The sequence below is a fragment of the Falco peregrinus genome, chromosome 6 (assembly GCF_023634155.1).
Source record: "Falco peregrinus isolate bFalPer1 chromosome 6, bFalPer1.pri, whole genome shotgun sequence".
In the NCBI taxonomy this organism is placed as follows: domain Eukaryota; kingdom Metazoa; phylum Chordata; class Aves; order Falconiformes; family Falconidae; genus Falco; species Falco peregrinus.
The window spans coordinates 11,060,387-11,078,852 of record NC_073726.1 but is presented as its reverse complement, the minus strand read 5'-3'; the positions used below and the strand labels follow the sequence as shown (position 1 = coordinate 11,078,852).

Genomic DNA, 18,466 nt, shown 5'->3' with positions numbered 1-18,466 from the left:
AGTCTCTGCTCTTTAACTTGGAATTAATGTGCCTAAACACTGGTGCATACTGTCGTTTGAGACATCCCACTGTGCAGGCTTGGCAGTCGTGACAGAACTTACAGACCTGTGCCCCTCCACACGTAGCAGCTGGAGGCTGCAGGAAAATATGTCACAGTGCCTAAAATGACCCCAGGTGCTGCTGTTCAGGCAACTAGATTTTGAATCCCTTGAACCCTTGGATTCATTAGTTTATTTTACTGCAAACTAGAATTTTGAATCTGATTCATACCTAAGCACAAGATGTTTGCATGTGTGATTGTCACTGTATTAGTCTTATGTATTGTAAAAATCCATTTCAGTATTTTTTTAAAGTTTTCTTATAGCAAGAATATAATTCTTGCAGAAAACTGTGTTTATTTTCTCCCTTGTTTTGCTACAGATGATCATACTAGGGTTAAATTAGCACAGCTTGCAGAAAAGGATGGAAAACTGACTGATTACATTAATGCCAACTACGTTGATGTAAGTGCCTTTTTCTGTCTGCCAGCCTCTTCATCCGTCAGTCTTTTCTGTAAAAAAGATGCATGAAGGTGAATAGACTTGATTAAAAACAAGTATCACAATATTACAGGCTTTATTAAAAAAAACTTTACTGATCTAAGTTAAGCCTACAAAGTGAAAGCACAGGTAAAACTCCAATTCTTTCTTGAATCCGTCTTGATATTGTAGCAGCTGCAGCTTAGTGAAGAGTTTTATGAAACAAAAAAAAATGTTTTGTCACATTTGAGTCATTTTAGCTTTTTGCATCTGAATGTTTGTTCTTTTGTACATTCCTGGTAAGTGGTTAATTCTTCTGTCTGAGATAATCTCATGAGAGAAAGATGCCATTTGGCTGAGAGCCTCACCAAGGTACCATTTATTCAGTTTTCATTACCTAGCAATTTACATGTGAATTATCTTGATTAAATTTTTAAACCACTATCATAACAGATGTTGCATAATCACTATCATGTCAACATTCTGCCAGAACACGGGCACTTGAACATACATCCTATTTGTTGGAATTACAAACATTGACATAACAGTTGCATTCATATGTCATCTGGTACCACAGGTTTTCTGTGATTTGGATAGTGATAAATTCAAAAGTACTTAAAAGCTTTTGAGGTGCTTTAAAAATAGATACATAAAATATCATGTACTCCTCCCAACCTCCTTTTGATTGTGGACTGTGATTTGACAAGTGTCATTTGTTATATTTCAATTTAGGGCTACAACAAGCCAAAAGCCTACATCGCAGCTCAAGGGCCACTAAAATCGACAGCAGAAGATTTCTGGAGAATGATTTGGGAACACAACGTAGAAGTTATTGTGATGATAACTAATCTTGTTGAGAAAGGAAGGGTATGAGTACCTTTGTCTATTACTTACTTCTCTGATGAAAGATCTGCCTCTAGCAGACTCCTTTCTCTCTTTTAAAAATTGGTTTAGGCATCTGTTGAGCAAAAAGCAACAGTTTGTAGTAGTTGCTTGTACTAGGATTGACTATAGAAGCAGAAAGTTGACAATTTGTAGTATGAAACTGAAGAAAACATTTGAACTCAATTGTCAACAACAGGTCTTGAAAGTGCCATGTTCTAACTACAAAAAAATTGTCTTTTACTGAAAAAAAAGACTGCTTGTATATATTTAGGACTAGCCAGGCTGTGGACCTTGTGCCACATTCTGCTAGCAATCTGCTCTCCATGAGAATTCTTTCTCAGGGGTGCCTTAGACCCTGGAAAGGAGAAGGCCATAGTTTGGGTGAATTTTTCTGGATATTCTCTGGTTGCTCCGTTAACATCTTGTGGGAACTACAGTTCCTTTCCTACTATGTGACTAGATACATGTTTGTCCAGTGAGACAAGAGGAGGTCAAACCCCATCACAGGATGTGTGTTTCTCTGGCTATGTGATGGGACTATGCATGTACCCTGGGGTCGCATGATGAGTCATTGCATCACACTTGCCACACACGGGCAGTAGTGCCTAAAATGCATGTAAATCTTGTCATATGGCCTGTTAAGTATCTATCAGATGATACAGACACAGCAGATGCAGACGAGGGCCACACTGGGAGTACCACTTTGTTTATAATACCATGCTATAAACATGTACTTTTGCGGTACTCCTAGAGAAGGCTCTATGGCTACCCAAACAAAAGGGTGGACATCACAGCTCTCTACTGTATATTCTGGCCACACACAAGCTCACTGTAACCCTCGCTGATCAGATACAAGTATACTCTGCCCATGCTATGAACTAACCAAAAGTCATATATGACTCCACTGACTTGAACGTATTCCTGTTTTTTCTATAGATTATGTGTTATTTCCTTTAGATTTTTAGAGTGCCCATAGAATGGCAAGTTCCACAGTATTAGAACTCTTTAACTCTTATAGTATGATATAACCTCTCTTTTTTTGAGTTTTCCAAATAAGAAGTACCTGTGCCCAACCATCTCTCTTTACAGCACAAAATGAATATACATTACCTGTTCTCTTGCACTGAAGCTCATGTCTATTATAAACTGGGTGTATTGAGAGTCCCTGTATGTTTTTTTGGTTGACTGTGTTCTTAAATTTGAACATTTCAGCTTGCTAGTTTCACATTTTGTTTTCTTTCCTTTTTTCACTGTTTGTCATTTCCTTTCTAAAAGAGAAAATGTGACCAGTACTGGCCTGCCGAAGGTAGTGAAGAATATGGGAACTTCTTGGTTACTCAGAAGAGTGTTCATGTACTTGCCTATTATACCGTGAGGAATTTTACTCTTAGAAACACCAAGATCAAAAAGGTTCGTGTCATCCTGAAAACATAGTTGGGCAAAAAAAAGGCAAAAATTTTTCAGAGTATTTTTTAAGGCAGTTGGCAGCTCTTTTCTGTTGTATATGTAAAGCTGAATCCTTTAGGCCTCAGCCAGCCAAGATGCTTTTCAGTGTCAGTTAATTTGACCAGATCAACAAACTGAGAAGACACTGGCCTGTAGTGCTGGTGGGATGTAGGACCATCAGGGAAAAAGAAGTGATCACATTGGAGAGTTGATGTGGACTTTGCCTGCCTGGTAGGCAGGATACCTTTTCAGAAAGAGAGCAGCTAGTAGAAAATTTGGTATGAATGAAATGATCCACCTCATTTTCCTTTTTAACGACAGGTGAATCCACACCTTGTTTTATTGTAATCAGAACCAGCATGCTGTCAGCTCGGCACTGTGACATTAGCTACTCGGGGGGGGATTCTGAAAGCCTGATTTATTTCAGCCACCTAAATGTTAGACATCTAGTCTCTCAGACTCGCATCACGTACAGCACTTGCTGTCAAGTGATGTATTCTGCCTGTTTGAGGAACCAGTCTTTGAATGAGCTGACCTGCCCTCTGAAGGTATCCATGCCTCTGAGTTGCCATTGAGGGAGGGAGCTTAGAAAAGCAGCCTACACAAGGCTACTGCCCTCGCAGATCACTAAAGCTGGGTGAGATGAATCCTATGCTTTCTGTCCACCTAATAAAGGAACAGAGTGGCAGAAATAGCTGGTGACTTTTAAGAGCAGCTGTAATTCGTTATCCCTCCAGTGCTCTTAACCTTCTGTATGGCTTTCTAAAGGACAGTACCAGGTCATTTTTTTTCATTCAGTGGGCAAGCTCGTGGGACGGAGCACTGGCCCTTCCTGTTCTCTTTGAAAACTGGAATATTCAGAGCTAGGCGGTGTGCTGTTAACTAAATAGCGACAGTACTCACTCAAGAGCCATCAGGTATGGAAATAAAATTATGAAGAGTTGCTGTTCAGAGGTGGGCTGCTTACATACGGAATTATTTTTCTGTTGCAGGGTTCCCAGAAAGGGAGGTCTAGTGGACGTATAGTAACTCAGTACCATTATACCCAGTGGCCTGACATGGGTGTTCCAGAATACACACTGCCCGTCCTCACCTTCGTGCGGAAGGCATCGCATGCCAAGCGCCACGCTGTCGGGCCTATTGTGGTTCATTGCAGGTGTGGTTTTTACTGCCGTAAGGTTCATTCCACGTTTGTTTTGCAGAAAAAAGAATTTTTCAGTGGTGGGTTAAGCATAATTTCACATTTAGCAGTTCCTGATGTAATATGATTAATTTCTTAGCTGTTATTTCTGTCCTTGGTGAGGCTAACTAATCAACTGTCTGTGCCACTTCTGTAAATCTCTGTAAACAGATGCTGCTGCTCTGCACTGTGTTCTCTTTTTTTGCAAAAATGCTTTTCTTTTTACTTTTTTGCACATTTCTATACTATCTTGATTGCTTTGAGCTTACCAGATACATACACTAGAGCAATTGTTTCATTTCTGGAAATACATCGTTAGGATGGTTTTGGCTCGTGCTTTCTTTGGTGCAGGGATACTCTGTAATCCTGAGAGGAGTTCTGTCCACAAAAGAAGACTGACTCTATTCCTGGCTGAACTACAACTCTGCTGTTTTTAACATTGCTCTGTGCTCTAGCAGTCGTTTGCAATGGAGGAGCATTCTGGGGAACGGTTTGAGGTCTGCATGTGCAGCAGTGTGTAGGCAGGTGTTCTGTCAGTGCTCACTAAAACTGGGCAGCTCAGGGAAAATCGGTTAAAAAGGGCTTGTAGGGCCTGGAATGACTTCACAATGCCCATGAAGGACCGGGTTATTGTAAAATATATAAGCAGGTTCTGGTTTTCCACTGTAGTACCTCACCTTTGATGGAACATTTGGAAAGAGAACCTCCTCATGAATTCTGTCCTTCTGGAGCTGACTCTGAGGAAGCCAACAGGTAAAGTCACCTCACAAATGTTGCAAATGAAGATATTTTATTTCTGGGATGATCTAATCTGACTGAAATCTGTTTTTAGCTTGGAAAATGAAAATTCCATATTTTGGTTGTTCTGCTGCTATCTTCATCCTGCCTGCTTTTGGGAAGTTCAAAATAAGAGTTTCCCCAAAATGCCAAGTCTGAGATCTATGCCAGCGGGCTGAGAGATCGGCAATACATTATAAGTCAATTAAATTGAGTCTTTAAAAGTGAACAGTGGTAGGTTGTGTGGCTTCAGTCAGACCTCTCCACTGGGTCATAGGTGTAACTCATCTCTGTCTGTAGGCAGTTGTATTCAGCTTTTAGCTCACCGGTCCCCATGCACTATGGAATTTCAAAAGAGTCATCTCATGTTCGAAATGTAACTTTTATTTATCTTTACAGGCTACATGGAGGACACAGATGACAAACTTCCTGAAACTTTTTTTAGCTATTTTTGTTTTGGTACTTTTCATGTTTTGCCTTTCATAAAAACTGCAGGTGGTGTCTGGTAATCTTTATACTTTTTTGTGTCTAATAGTGTGTTAATAACCTGCAACTTTCAATTTTTTATCATGTTTATTTAGACAGTTTATTACAGCAATCTGAGCTCACACTATCAATGCTTTGCGCCACCTCTGTGGAAGAAATGAGATGACTGAATTAGCATGTACGGACTGAGCTTGGATCTGCCCATAAGATCATGCAGATCCAGCAGTGTTTACTGTCAAGTTACGTGCCAATACACATAACATTTCCTTGTAACCTAGAGGGGAATTACAACTGATTAATTCCCATATATGATTAGATAACAGAAAATGACCTTTTGACCTTATACTCCTACCCAGATATTTTGTGAAAGAAAGAGTTGGGTTTTAAGCTTATGATATAGCTGGTTTTATGCTAAATGAGCCAGAGTTCATAACAGGAGTGAGTTTATTAACCCTTTCTTCTGCATCTTCCCTATTTAAAAAGAGTTTCAACCATTGCTTGCTGTCTTAGCTGTATCGGAAGACCACTAAGCTGTTTCTTTTACAGATGTACCTTCAGCAGCTCTGCCACTTCTGGGTTTTTCTTCAGTCCGGTATCTTTGAAATCTCCTGTATCTGTAATGGGTGGCATAATGCAACTTTCTTTTTGAAGTGATGTGTGTTACAACATAAAAGAACTTGAGCACATTAACTGTGCCCAAATGCTGTCATATGCCACCCTTTCTAGGTATACTTGACAAAGTATCCTAAGGAATATCAGAAGCCTGAAAACTGCAGACCTGCAGGAGACCCCTTAGTTCCATTTCAATTGATACTTTAAAAATCATTTGAGAAAATAATCTTTAGATCTATTCTTGCACAAATAAAAAGATGAGTGGAAAAGATTTTTCTTCATTACCAGCCTTGAAGCTTTAGCAAAGTATATCATATAATAAAACAATCTGTAGAGGAAAATCTTCCCTACACACCAGTTTGTTGAAAAAGCTATGTATAAGAAACGTTCTTTTCATTATTGTTTTTACTTCAGGCTCAAGACTATTTTTTTGTTTTGTAGTGCTGGTGTTGGAAGGACAGGCACATACATAGTGTTAGACAGCATGCTGCAGCAAATTCAGCATGAAGGGACAGTCAACATATTTGGATTCTTAAAACATATACGTACCCAAAGGAACTACTTGGTGCAGACTGAGGTAAGAATAAAATATATATAGTGAGAGACGGCTACAGACTATTTCTGTTTGCAGGAGGAGGGATGATACAGTCCTCTTTTTGGTGCCATCAGACAAACTGGCCACTGGTCAGCAGACTGGACTTTCCCTTTTGCTTCCCTTGTTTTTATACAGACATCCTTCTAGGCTTGCTTAGAGCAGTGCACCTGGAAATTATCTGTCTGTGGACTCTTGTCTGTTTATTAGGGAGAACTCAGAAGAGATAAAGTCTGTATGAATAATGCTTCCTGCAGTAGCACTTCCATGTCAGGGTATACATTTTTGTCTCGGGTTTTTTTCAGGAAGGACCATTGTCAGGTGTTAAGATCTTCACTGAACCTGATCAAACAGTTGATATTAGGCAACAAAAAGTATGAAAAAAAGCTGTTTCAGACAGAAGATTATCTACAGCTGCTTTAAACTGAAGATTATATACATAGAATAGTGAAAGACCAGAATAAAACAGTAAGGACAACAGCAGGGCATTTGAAAGTCTATTTCAGGTTTCAGGAACAGGTAGTTAGATTCCTCAGTGGCTTTCAGTAGGAAAAAAAGGTAATCAACAACAGCATGGTCACTTGTTCCAAAGGATGTGAGAGAGAAAATAGAGGATAGTAGTAGGAACTGGGAGTGATCACTTTTTTGCAAGAAAGACAGGGAGAGTCACGTAACAAGCTGACTTGAAAATTTGACTCAAGGCTATGCTTTCATTTTTAGCAGTGTTCTGTGAGCGTGAGATACCACAGGTGGTGGGGATTTGGTCTTATATCATACATACATTGCATGTGAAGTTCAATTATGCTTGTAAATGTGTGCTGTCACTGTGGAGGGACAGCCTTCACTATAGAGGAACCCTTTTGAGAAAATGCCTACAGCAGCACACTGTGAAGAAATACTGACCGCACCAGAAGTGGCAGCTTAGCCAGAGGTGTCCAGGGGAGTGTGTAAATAATTAGAGCTCAGATGTCTGGTTTTATTTTACTAGGAGCAATACATCTTCATCCACGATGCATTGGTTGAAGCAATACTCAGTAAAGAAACAGAAGTCCTTGAGACTCACATTCATGCCTATGTTAATGCTCTCTTGATACCTGGACCAACAGGAAAGACCAGACTGGAGAAACAATTCAAGGTGAGCTCTCCAAGGTAGTAACTCTAAAAGCTTTAAACTTGCAAGCTTGAATGACTTAAAAGTAGGTAACTCAACACAACTTTCATTAACTTCCTCTATCTAAAACTCAAATTCTGAGCCTAAATTCAAAGCAAAAATGCATGCATTCAGTTGGGACAAAATAATTATTTGCTTAATCTTAAACAAGGAATAAAAAAAAAAAAAATAACAAGAGCATGAGAAATAGGCCAGTAAGTAGATTGTGGAAAATCAAACTACATGCTTTTGCATGAAGGTCCTGAAGGTGAAACAACAGCGTCCAAAGATGTCATTCTGGCAAAAATGTCATGAGCTATATTGATCAATCAATATATTCCCCTCAGTGTACAGCACTGGCTAGAGGACAGACTTGACCTCAGCAGATGAGAAGTAAAGACTTTGGTGCTTGTGGATATGGAGATCAGTGTGTACATGCATGGGACTTTCAGTCACCCAGAGAAAAAGCAGACCCAGATGGCTAACAGAACAAAATTTATGAGAGAAACAGCTCATTGACTTATGGGGAGAATGGGAAGTCTAGCTCGCTCACTGGGTCACTTATAGTGGAAACACAGAAAATCCTACCTTGTCAAATGAATTGGAATCCAGAGAAGTAAATCACACAACTGTTTTCCAAATTATGTGGCAAAACAGAGTTTTCTCTCCCTAATTTAACATGAAATTAATATTAGAAGCTTTCTCTCTAAGGATTTTAATTCAAAGGAGGACTGTATCAGATAATGTGCATTCTTTCTCCAATTAGCTATCGGGTCCTAAGTAAAAAACTTAAGCAGATAAGTCTGTAGATACTGTCAGTACATAGCGAGGCTATGGTCACATAGGCACAGTAACTAGTATTTCTTCAAGATAATTAACAATTCAAAGCAACAGAATGGGAGCAACATACCAAAGGAATTCAGAGTTTGCTGTTGTCCTGGCTTGAATGATCTGGCAGTGTCGCACTGGTTTTTCCTGGGGAGACGTAGGGACTCTTTATCTCAGCTATGATGTGCTTGGAGAAATAAGCATCCAATCTTTCCTGCACAGGTGAAAGAGTAAAACATAATCTTTACAAACAGAATGTGTAAATATATAAAAACACAGAGCATGCAGTGCAAATTGTGGAGCCATGTAGAGCTCCAATTTCAAGAGCTTAAATATTATCAGAAGGGGACATCTCTCATTCAATTTCATTTTCCTTTGCTAGCTAAAATTATTAGAATAATAACAAAAATTTGGAGTCTTGTCTCACTGAAGAACATTTTTAGATGAAAAAAGATTTTCTGTCTAATTCATTTTGATGGAACTTCCCTGGTTTGCTATCTGTTTTTCCAGAGCAAGTGGGTTATAAAAGCTACACATGCCTAGCCCAAAACATCAGAGAAAAATCTTCTGAATTCTTTTGAACATTCTGATTAATCGGGTTGATTTTTCTAGCAATCAAAAAAAACCCTAAAAACTAGGAAAAACCTGCTTTGCAAACTTATTTTATGCTTAAGCAGTATATATACAGCATTGTAGTGTATGTATAGATAAACTCGTTCCTTCTCATACTCTTGTCTATTTGAATTGTATTAATTGAAACAAGTAAGTCAATGAGACACACATCCCCCCTCAGATCGGTCTTATTTTCCTCTCACAGGTTTGGAGAGAAAATCGGAAAGCTCCTAACTGTGCTATCTAGAGATGCCTCCCATCAGGAGCTATACTGTCTGTATAACAGTGCAGATTTTTCTGCACAGACATTTACTATTTTCCAAAACTATTTAAAGCTGCACAGACAGCTGTGCAGGCAAAATGGAAGTGACACCAGGGTGGCAACAAGCACTGGGGGTCTGGATATAGAACAACATAAAGTGGCATTTCCTTCAAAGACCTGCTTATCAATCTAGGGCTGAGGAATCATTTGAACTGATAAAACAGTGAAGAAAGATTCTGATGACTTGCTAAGTAGTTTAGCTAGATAACTAGATACCTAAAGTTAAGAGAGAAAGCTAACCTGCAATACTTGCACCTTTGTTTAATGCAGCTAAGAAGGAAAGGCTTTTGTGCAGTTACCTGATCTTTTTTAACTTCGTTGTTTCAGTTACTGAGCCAGTCTAACACACAGCAGTGTGATTATTCAACTGCACTCAAACAGTGTAACAGAGAAAAGAACCGAACTTCATCCATCATTCCTGGTAAGCTTGTTCAAATCGGCTTCTCTGGGTGGCAAAATGTTTTTGAACTGTGTGTGTCAAACCATTAATCTTTCCTCAGCAAGAATTGAGCACATCTGCATTGGTGTGGAGCAATGTTCTGTAAAGTACTTTTAGTGAAGAAATGGCTTAAGTACTACACATAGGAAAAGAAAACAGATGGCCAAACAGCACTTTTTCCTGACTGATGGAGCTTAATGTTGTCATTGCTATGAGACATGTGAGATAATTGCTGTAATGTATGAGTCATTGCAACATACGTACTAGTTCATTACTTCTTTTTACAGTGGAAAGATCTAGAGTGGGTATCTCATCGCTGTCTGGTGAAGGGACAGACTACATCAACGCTTCCTATATTATGGTAAGTCAGTTAACTGTATTGATGAAAAACAATCTCCCATTGTATAGCTGTTTCAGAGCTGCCGTGTGTCTGAAGGCGGGTGGCACAGTCCTGATTTTGAAAGCTCCTTTCTTCCATTATTCACTCTGCCTGAAAGTTACTTCCCCTGGGCAGTATTATTACTATTATTAGGTTTTGAAGTTTGGTTAAGTGGATTGCATTTTAACAATCTGTAGAATCAGAAATCCCATCAGGGTTTTAAAAACTGTAATGCTAAACGCCACCTATGGAAGGATCTTTTGAGATGAACTAAAAGTGTTAGCTAAGAAGTTAGTTTTTAATGGCTGTAGTGTGGTTTGCCTTTCTATCTGCTCATCTGACAGAGCTTTTGCAACTGGCATAGCCCAAGGCATCACAGCTCATCAGCTTTCTGTTATCTTTTTCTTCCCTGGGTTTTCTTCAACTCTTCTGTACTTCATTAGCTGAGAGGGAGGAGTAAATGTTTCATAGACATTCAGGAAAGAGATGGGAAAGCTCCCTGCAGTGCTGTGTATGCATGATCCTTCATCAGGTGCATTAGTGCAAAGGAACTGTCTTTTGTGGTAAGAAGTTGATCTGGGACATCTGTACAAGAGACTGGGATTTTTGCAGATCTTTCAAGTATTCTTTTATTTGTTTCAGGTTGCCAGCTCCTCGGGAATTCTGGCTAATGCAGAACAATGTGCATGTGTGTAGGAGTTCATGTATTTTCATTCTGAGTTGGCTGTTCAAGTTTCCACTGATTTATCTTTTTTTTTTTTTAATCAAATTTTTTGAAGTTTCAAAAAATATTTCAGTGTAATTGAATTTATTCTTTTAATCTGGAAAATACTGCAGTAGAAGTTCTATATTGTTCTATATTTGCAGGAAGACAAAGGAAGCACAGGTCTGCAATTTATTTTCTAGGCTTCTGGCTCTAGAAGCTTCCTTTAAATGTTAGTAGTTGGGTATCAATTCTGAGTCTGTTGATTATTTTTTTTTGCAGGGTTATTATCAAAGTAATGAATTTATTATTACCCAGCATCCCTTACTACACACTATCAAGGATTTCTGGAGAATGATATGGGACCATAATGCTCAGCTAATAGTCATGCTTCCTGACAGCCAGAATATGGTAAGTTTTGTGGCTGATTGTTACAGGTCTATCTATGAATTTTCTCAGTATTAGCATTTTGAAATATGCAGGACATGAGACAATATCTTGGATGTTGCAAAAAACGATTAAAAATTAATAATACTGTACTTAAGTGTAAAATCCTCAGGTCATGTAGTGGAAATCTGAAGATCCTTTTCTGGGCAGATTGCAATTGGCATGAGAAAGTATTGGGTCATTCCTGTACAGTTACAAAAGAAGACAGACAGCAAAAGTAACTGTTAGGGAAGGTCGGCTTTCGCTCCAGGACTTTTACTTTAGTTGTGATATGGCTTCTTCCACACTTAGTAGGTCAGGGGAGAAATATGAGGTAGTTTCTCGTGCAACAGCAGCTGGCGGGACCTGGGCAAGGGCCAGAGCATGACGGGCAAGCCCCCCCACACGACAGAAGGCGACCTAGGGAGCGCAAGCCACCAGGAGCAGTGCCACCAGGGCGGGCAAACAGGGCCTGGCATGGCAGCCAGGGCCCAGCGCAGCAGTTTGCACGGCAGGGTGCGCAGGAAGGGCGCTGGAGCCTGTGGTGTCCACCTGGCAGAAAGCCCTGGACCCTCTCAGCTCTGCACCCACCACGGCTGACGCAGCTGCCCAGGCAGAGCGCCGGTGGGACACACAGCCACCCTGGCGCCGGGCTGCCAGCCATGCCCTGCTCCTACAGCCGTGCCGGGCGGCAGCAGTGGGCACACCTGTGGGAGGGGAGCCCAGGGAGAGGAGCACCTCCACTTAGCCACAGAGCTCTGGGAGGAGATGTGTAGGTTGAGGAGTTAGCAGGGAGTGTAAGGGAGAGACAGGCTACTGGAATCACACCCCACCTTCCCTGGGACAGGCCCAACAGGCAGGGATGATGCGTGACGGGGGGTTTCCTACCCTCTCTCCACCTGCCTGAACACAGTGACTTAAGGGCTAAGGGACAATGTCGACACGTTCCTGCCAGGTGCTGCAAGTGCACTGGGTAAAAAGCTGGCTGGATGGCCAAGCCCAAAAAGTGGTGGTGAATGGAGTTGCATCCAGTTGATGGCCGGTCATAAGTGGTGTTCTCCAGAGCTCGGTACTGGGGACACTTCTGTTTAATATCTTTGTCAGTGATCTGGACAAGGGGATCAAGTGCACCCTCACTAAGTTTACAGATGACACCAAGTTGGTGGGGGAAGTGTTGATCTGCTGCAGGGCAGGAAAGCTCTGCAGGGGGATCTGGGCAGGCTGGACCGATGGGCCAAGGCCAATTGTATAAGATTCAACAAGGAGAAGTGCCAGATCCTGCACTTGGGTCACAGCAACCCCATGCAACGTGACAGGCCTGGGTAAAAGGACCTGGGGATGCTGGTTGACAGCTGGCTGAACATGAGCCAGCAGTGTGCCCAGGTGGCCAAGAAGGCCAACAGCATCCGGGCTTGTGTCAGAGATAGTGTGGCCAGCAGGACAGGGGAAGTGATCCATTGTACTCAGCACTGGTGAGGTTGCACCTCGAATACGGTGTTCCGTTTTGGGCCCCCCGCTACAAGAGGGAGCAGAGGGGCTGCAGCGTGTCCAGAGACGGGCAACGGGGCTGGGGAAGGGTCTGGAGCACAAGTCTCATGAGGAGCGGCTGAGGGAACTGGGGGTGTTTAGCCTGGAAGCTCAGGAGGGACCTTATCATTCTCTACAACTACCTGAAAGGAGGTTGTAGCCGGGTAGGTGTCTGTCTCTTCTCCCAAGTAGCAAGTGACGGAATGAGAGGAAATGGCCTCAAGTTGCGCCAGGGGAGGTTTAACTGGATAGTAGGAAAACATTCTTACTGAAAGGGTGTTGAAGCACTGGAACAGGCTGCCCAGGGAGGTGGTGGAATCACCATCCCTGGAAGTGTTTTAGTGATGGACATGGCAGTGCTGGGTTAACAGTTGGACTCGATGACCTTAAAGGTCTTTTCCAACCTAAACAATTCTGTGATTCTGTGGTTTTCTTGCTTATACAAACAAATGTTTACCAGGGATTTAACTGACTCCTAAACAGCAAAGGAGGCTAGCATGTTCATCCTGCATGTGTAATTTAATAACAAATGAATATGTTTTTCAGTTATTAGAAGCGCAGGAATATCTGAGAACTTTTAGGCTGGTACTTAGAGAAATTCTGAGGTGTGAGAGCGCATCATTTTTGGTAATGAGTTTGGAAGAAAACCATGCAAATGCTTTAGGGAGTTTTGCATGATTGGTAAAACATGTACAACCAAGACAGTATTTGTTTTTTTCTTGTCATCAAATGTTTTGTGAATGTTACACTAACTATAAAACAGATTTTTTAAGTTAGCCGTTTTAATAAGGGAGGTTTTTTTGCCCGGAGATGCTGGTTCATTATGAATCCAGTAAGAAAGGCATGCAGACTCTCTAAAGTACTTGCTTTATTAGAGCTAACACCATAAAGGAGAGGGTAGTCCAGATGATCTTACATCCCATTAGATAGATGCTGGGAACCTCGAGTTGTGCAGCACTGAATGGTTCTCTGATCAAGGTACATCACACCGTGCAGCTCCTGTCCATGGAAGGGTTACCCACATTTTGATCATTCAAACCATCACAGGATTTTCTTAAAACAACTCTGTTCATCATTTCTGCTGTCAAACAGAAAGGATGTTCTCATGAGGACATCTTCCTGTACTTTTAGAGAATCCCAAGCCACGTGTACAGAATGGGAGCTGCCTGCAGCTCCTATCTTACTATCTGCCCGCTGAGTTTATCCTGTGGCCACAGGCTGTGGGCAGCCCAACACACCCCGAAGGCCAGGCTGGACAGGTGGCACAGTGCAGCACGGCACGTGTTGACTGTTATGTGGGTTGGTATCTCCACAGGGTAGAGTGGTCTTCTGCTCAGTATCACCACAGAAGTGTCTGAAAATCATCACTTGTGATGTCTGTAACCCTCCTGAAATCTTGATTTGTCGGTTTCGATCTAGCTGGCTGCATTAATTACATACATAACACATTGTTTATTATGTTATATTAACTTTTATTTTAAGAGCTCAGCATTACTTACTTTTATGGCTTCTTTTTTTTTTCCTGGAGGCTGAAGATGAATTTGTATACTGGCCAAACAAAGATGAGCCTATAAATTGTGAGAGTTTCAAAGTGACTATGATTGCTGAAGAGCAGAAGTGTCTGTCCAATGAGGAGAAGCTCATAATCCAAGACTTTATTTTAGAAGCTACACAGGTAACGCTATCATAAACATGTAACTCAGGGACTTGATTTGCTAAAGGTAATGCCTACATTTTGTTACATTTTCTATGGTCTATGAGTGATAAAATTCCCTGCCCTTGAAACACCCAGGGAGGGAGTAACCTCTGTAGGTAACATGGTGACATGGGGAATAGGGTAGTCCAACCTCCACTGCAGTAGGATGCTGTGTCTGGAGACTGGAGCTGGACTGGAACAGAGTTAAGGATAAGAATAAGGACAGTCAATCTTTTACCAAATTGATTTATGTTGTTTTCACTCCTTTAGGATGACTATGTACTTGAAGTGAGGCATTTTCAGTGTCCAAAATGGCCAAATCCTGATAGTCCTATTAGTAAAACTTTTGAACTGATCAGCATCATCAAAGAGGAAACTTCCAACCGTGATGGACCTATGATTGTACATGATGAGTAAGAACTGCAGCTTTCAGTTTGTTCTGATGTTTCTCTGTAGAACCATCCTTTCATCTCATTTAGGGTGAAAGTCACTGAAGCAAGGCACAAAGTATGCACCTAACAGTAGTGTTGCGGCTTCTGTTTTAGCCGCTTCAGCAGGAGAAACACTTTTATTTTATCACATTTCAGTGTTCTCTTTTCAATTCTTTCATTTTGATACTCTGCATGATTGTCGAGTAGGGCACTGGAGAGGAAATCAATCAAGGCTTCATTGTTTATCATTGAAAGAAGTAAGACTATTTAGATGAGGCAGCTTATCCTTCTCCAGCCGTTTAATAATGGGCCAAAATATTGACACGTTGGATTACAGAAGTACCTGAGGCCTTCATTTGGTTTGTAGAGGATTGTAGGGGCTGGCTTTTAAAGTTGTAGTGAGGTACTGTGAAGGTTGTGTAAGGCACTGCTGGGCAGGCCTGCTTCAGAAAGTGTAAAGATCACATGACAGAAATTCATATTATCAGTTTGTCCTGCATTTTCTATTTTCTCCAGCTGTAGAAACTTGATCCAGTTTCTAGACACTTTTTTTTTTTGTCTTTTGTGTTCTGTTTGGTTTTTGTTTGTTTTGGTTTTTTTACTTTACAAAGGCATGGAGGGGTGACAGCAGGCACTTTCTGTGCATTAACAACTTTGATGCATCAACTGGAAAATGAGAATTCAGTCGATGTTTACCAGGTAGCGAAGATGATAAATTTGATGAGGCCTGGAGTCTTTACAGACATTGTAAGTAATAAGCAAAATGCATGCTTTTTTTTTTTCCCCTATGTATGAAATTATTAGCATGCTTAGATCTTAGGGCAACATTACTGAACGACTGGCATCTTAATTTCTGCAGGAGTTAATCAAAACTGTCTTCCAGAGGTGCTGTAGTGGACCTGCTGCTTATTCCAAAACAAAAGTATTTCCCATGAAAACCTGTTATGGGGTTATCAAGTTGTCATATTCAAAATGTGTGGAGCTGCCACCATCATCATAAAATCTGTGCTGTCATATAAATGAAGGTTTTAGTTCAGCAGGAGTAAATTTGTAGTCCAAGTAGACCGTGAAGTAGTTACCCTAGTTTTCCATTTCATTTTTCTTTGATCTTTCATGATCCATTGGATGGTCACTTGACACCATTGTCACTGTGCTTACTGAAAGAAAAATACATTAAAAATGTAACAAATGAGAACTACTTCTTAAATCAGTGTCCTACAAATGAAAAGGTATCACAAATTAAAAACTACGAACCTGCTCCTTTGGTCATACCACCAGAAATATGACTGCTGCAGAACTATGATGAGTGTAATAAGGAGACCACCTTAAGAGTGAAACATGAGGGTTGGCGTTATCACATTTTTGACAGCAAAACCAGGACATGACACAGGATTGACAGATGTGTCCACCCCTTGCCCTGCCCAGCTAGCCCAGACTGAGGAGTCTGGTGGACAATGGAGTGAAAATGGGAACTCTTCCCACCTCAGCAGGACTATCAGGACCTTCACTCCTCTTGTCCCAGGAGCCTCCAGCAAATACCTGAACCCTTTATCTCACATTTCCGGTTTCCCATCCTCCTACTGCAGATTTCCAAATCTGTTGCTCTTTCTACCCCGTGTCTCTTAGTCCAGCCTAATAGTCCAGAGCCCAAACCCCACTGTGTTAAGTCTTACTGCACTTCACTCCTTCCATCACAGAAATTATTTATCTTCATATATCCAGCTTAGAACCCCACATATTCCTCTGCCCTTTCAGAGCATCCGCTGTTACCCAATGCAGTGCAGCCTTCACTGTGCCGGCTCTCCCCGCACAGAGCATCCCGCTGTCCCCTCCTTTCCAGCCCACGCCGCAGTCTAGCTGGCTTCTGGCACTCCCCACTGAGACCCCCCACTCCCTCTAGGCAGCGGCCTCCTCGCTGAACCTTCCCACAAGGTCTTGTCTCTTCTTCCTACCTCCTCTCCCTGGCAGGATCTTCAAAAACAGTACCTGCAAGTACTAAAAAAGAAAAAACAAAAAACACAAACACAAAAAAACCTGCTTGGATAGAATTCAGAGGACAAAAAAGGAAAACGCATTCAAGGGGGAAAAAGCCAACAAACAGTAGCCCAACCCCCTTCAGTCAGTGGGAGCTTTGCAACTGACTTTAACAAGGATCGGATTCAGCACGCAATATTTCTTTTAATAGTTTTCTCCTCTACCTATACTGTGTTCCTTTATGTTGTGCTTTATATTGTGTACAGGGGGAGCCATTAGTCAGAAAATTAATAAAGCTGCTGAGTAACACAATAAATTATGGAGCACAGTACATTAACAGACTGACACATGAGCTGTTAATTAATTTTGAATAACGGTGTTACAGGATAATCTAGTGGTGTTATTTCTGACAACACGCTGACTGTGGGCTCTCTTCTTCTGCAGGAGCAGTACCAGTTTCTGTACAAAGCTATTCTCAGCCTCGTCAGCACAAGGCAGGAAGAAAACCCTTCAGCATCTATGGACAGTAATGGCTCAGCTTTACCCGATGGAAATGCAGCTGAAAGTTTAGAATCTTTGGTTTAATTAACACATCAAATTACACACACACATACCTACACCACACCAGTCACACCTGGAGTTTACCATTATTCTTTTCAGTTTTATGCTTTGTGGGGGAAAGAATCTGTCCAGTGAATACATATATATAATCAGATCCCAACCACTGCTCAAACAAACAGTCATTTCTGTTACCTGTTACTTTACTGTGGAACTTTCATCATTAACAATGTGTGCCTTTTCTTGAAAAATTTCTTGTAATATGTTGTTACGTCTGGACTAACTTGATTGACTTTTACAGTGTTTCTAAGAATTGAATTGTGGTATGTTTTTTCAGTATTAGTTTCTGATTTATCTGGCTTTACTTTTAACTTAAAATTATCATATTTATAGACGATAGGGAATTCTCAATTACAAACATGTCATGGGTTTAGTATTTGGTTTATTTGCTGTATTTATAACAATTTACATTTGCTAGAAATATAACTTTTAATATAGTAGAATGTAAATAAAATACTGTTCTCCATAACATTCAACATTTTAAGACTTCAATTAGACATTTAGAATCGTAATCTGATACTTACTGTAAATACTGCTACTTCTGTAGTGATCCATGGACCAAATTTATATTTATAATTGTAGATTTTTATATTTTACTACAGAGTCAGTTTTCTAGTTCTGTGTAATTGCCTTGTTAAAATGATGTAGTCCAGTATGTTTTTATTTTAACAAAGTCTTCTGATATATAATTGTGCATCTTAAGCAATTAACCTTCATATAGCTGCATGTGATTTTAACTTTTTGTGGGAAATAGAAATCATTTGTTTTGAAATGAGAAGTTTTTATGAGAATAACACCTGTACTTGGCATTGTTAAATTGTTTTTACCTATGACATTGCAAAAATAAATATAAACATTCCAGTC

At 40.7% G+C, this 18,466-nt stretch overlaps 1 protein-coding gene across 5 annotated transcripts in view; it reads left to right on the top strand.

Annotated features, from left to right (window-relative positions):
* Positions 1-18,466, top strand: part of PTPRZ1 (protein tyrosine phosphatase receptor type Z1) — a 144,932-nt gene extending 126,466 nt beyond the window's left edge. For 4 of the 5 annotated variants that reach the window (XM_055809026.1, XM_027794004.2, XM_055809028.1 and 1 more), the window contains 13 exons: positions 422-504; positions 1,252-1,386; positions 2,680-2,814; positions 3,843-4,006; positions 6,347-6,482; positions 7,486-7,632; positions 9,737-9,830; positions 10,136-10,209; positions 11,213-11,341; positions 14,412-14,558; positions 14,850-14,992; positions 15,622-15,757; positions 17,429-18,466. In XM_055809026.1, coding sequence (XP_055665001.1) covers positions 422-504; positions 1,252-1,386; positions 2,680-2,814; positions 3,843-4,006; positions 6,347-6,482; positions 7,486-7,632; positions 9,737-9,830; positions 10,136-10,209; positions 11,213-11,341; positions 14,412-14,558; positions 14,850-14,992; positions 15,622-15,757; positions 17,429-17,569 — 1,664 coding nt within the window. In that variant the 3' untranslated portion in view covers positions 17,570-18,466. Of the gene's footprint in view, positions 1-421; positions 505-1,251; positions 1,387-2,679; positions 2,815-3,842; positions 4,007-4,699; positions 4,784-6,346; positions 6,483-7,485; positions 7,633-9,736; positions 9,831-10,135; positions 10,210-11,212; positions 11,342-14,411; positions 14,559-14,849; positions 14,993-15,621; positions 15,758-17,428 lie in introns of all 5 variants that reach the window. The other variant, XM_055809025.1, reaches the window with a different exon arrangement.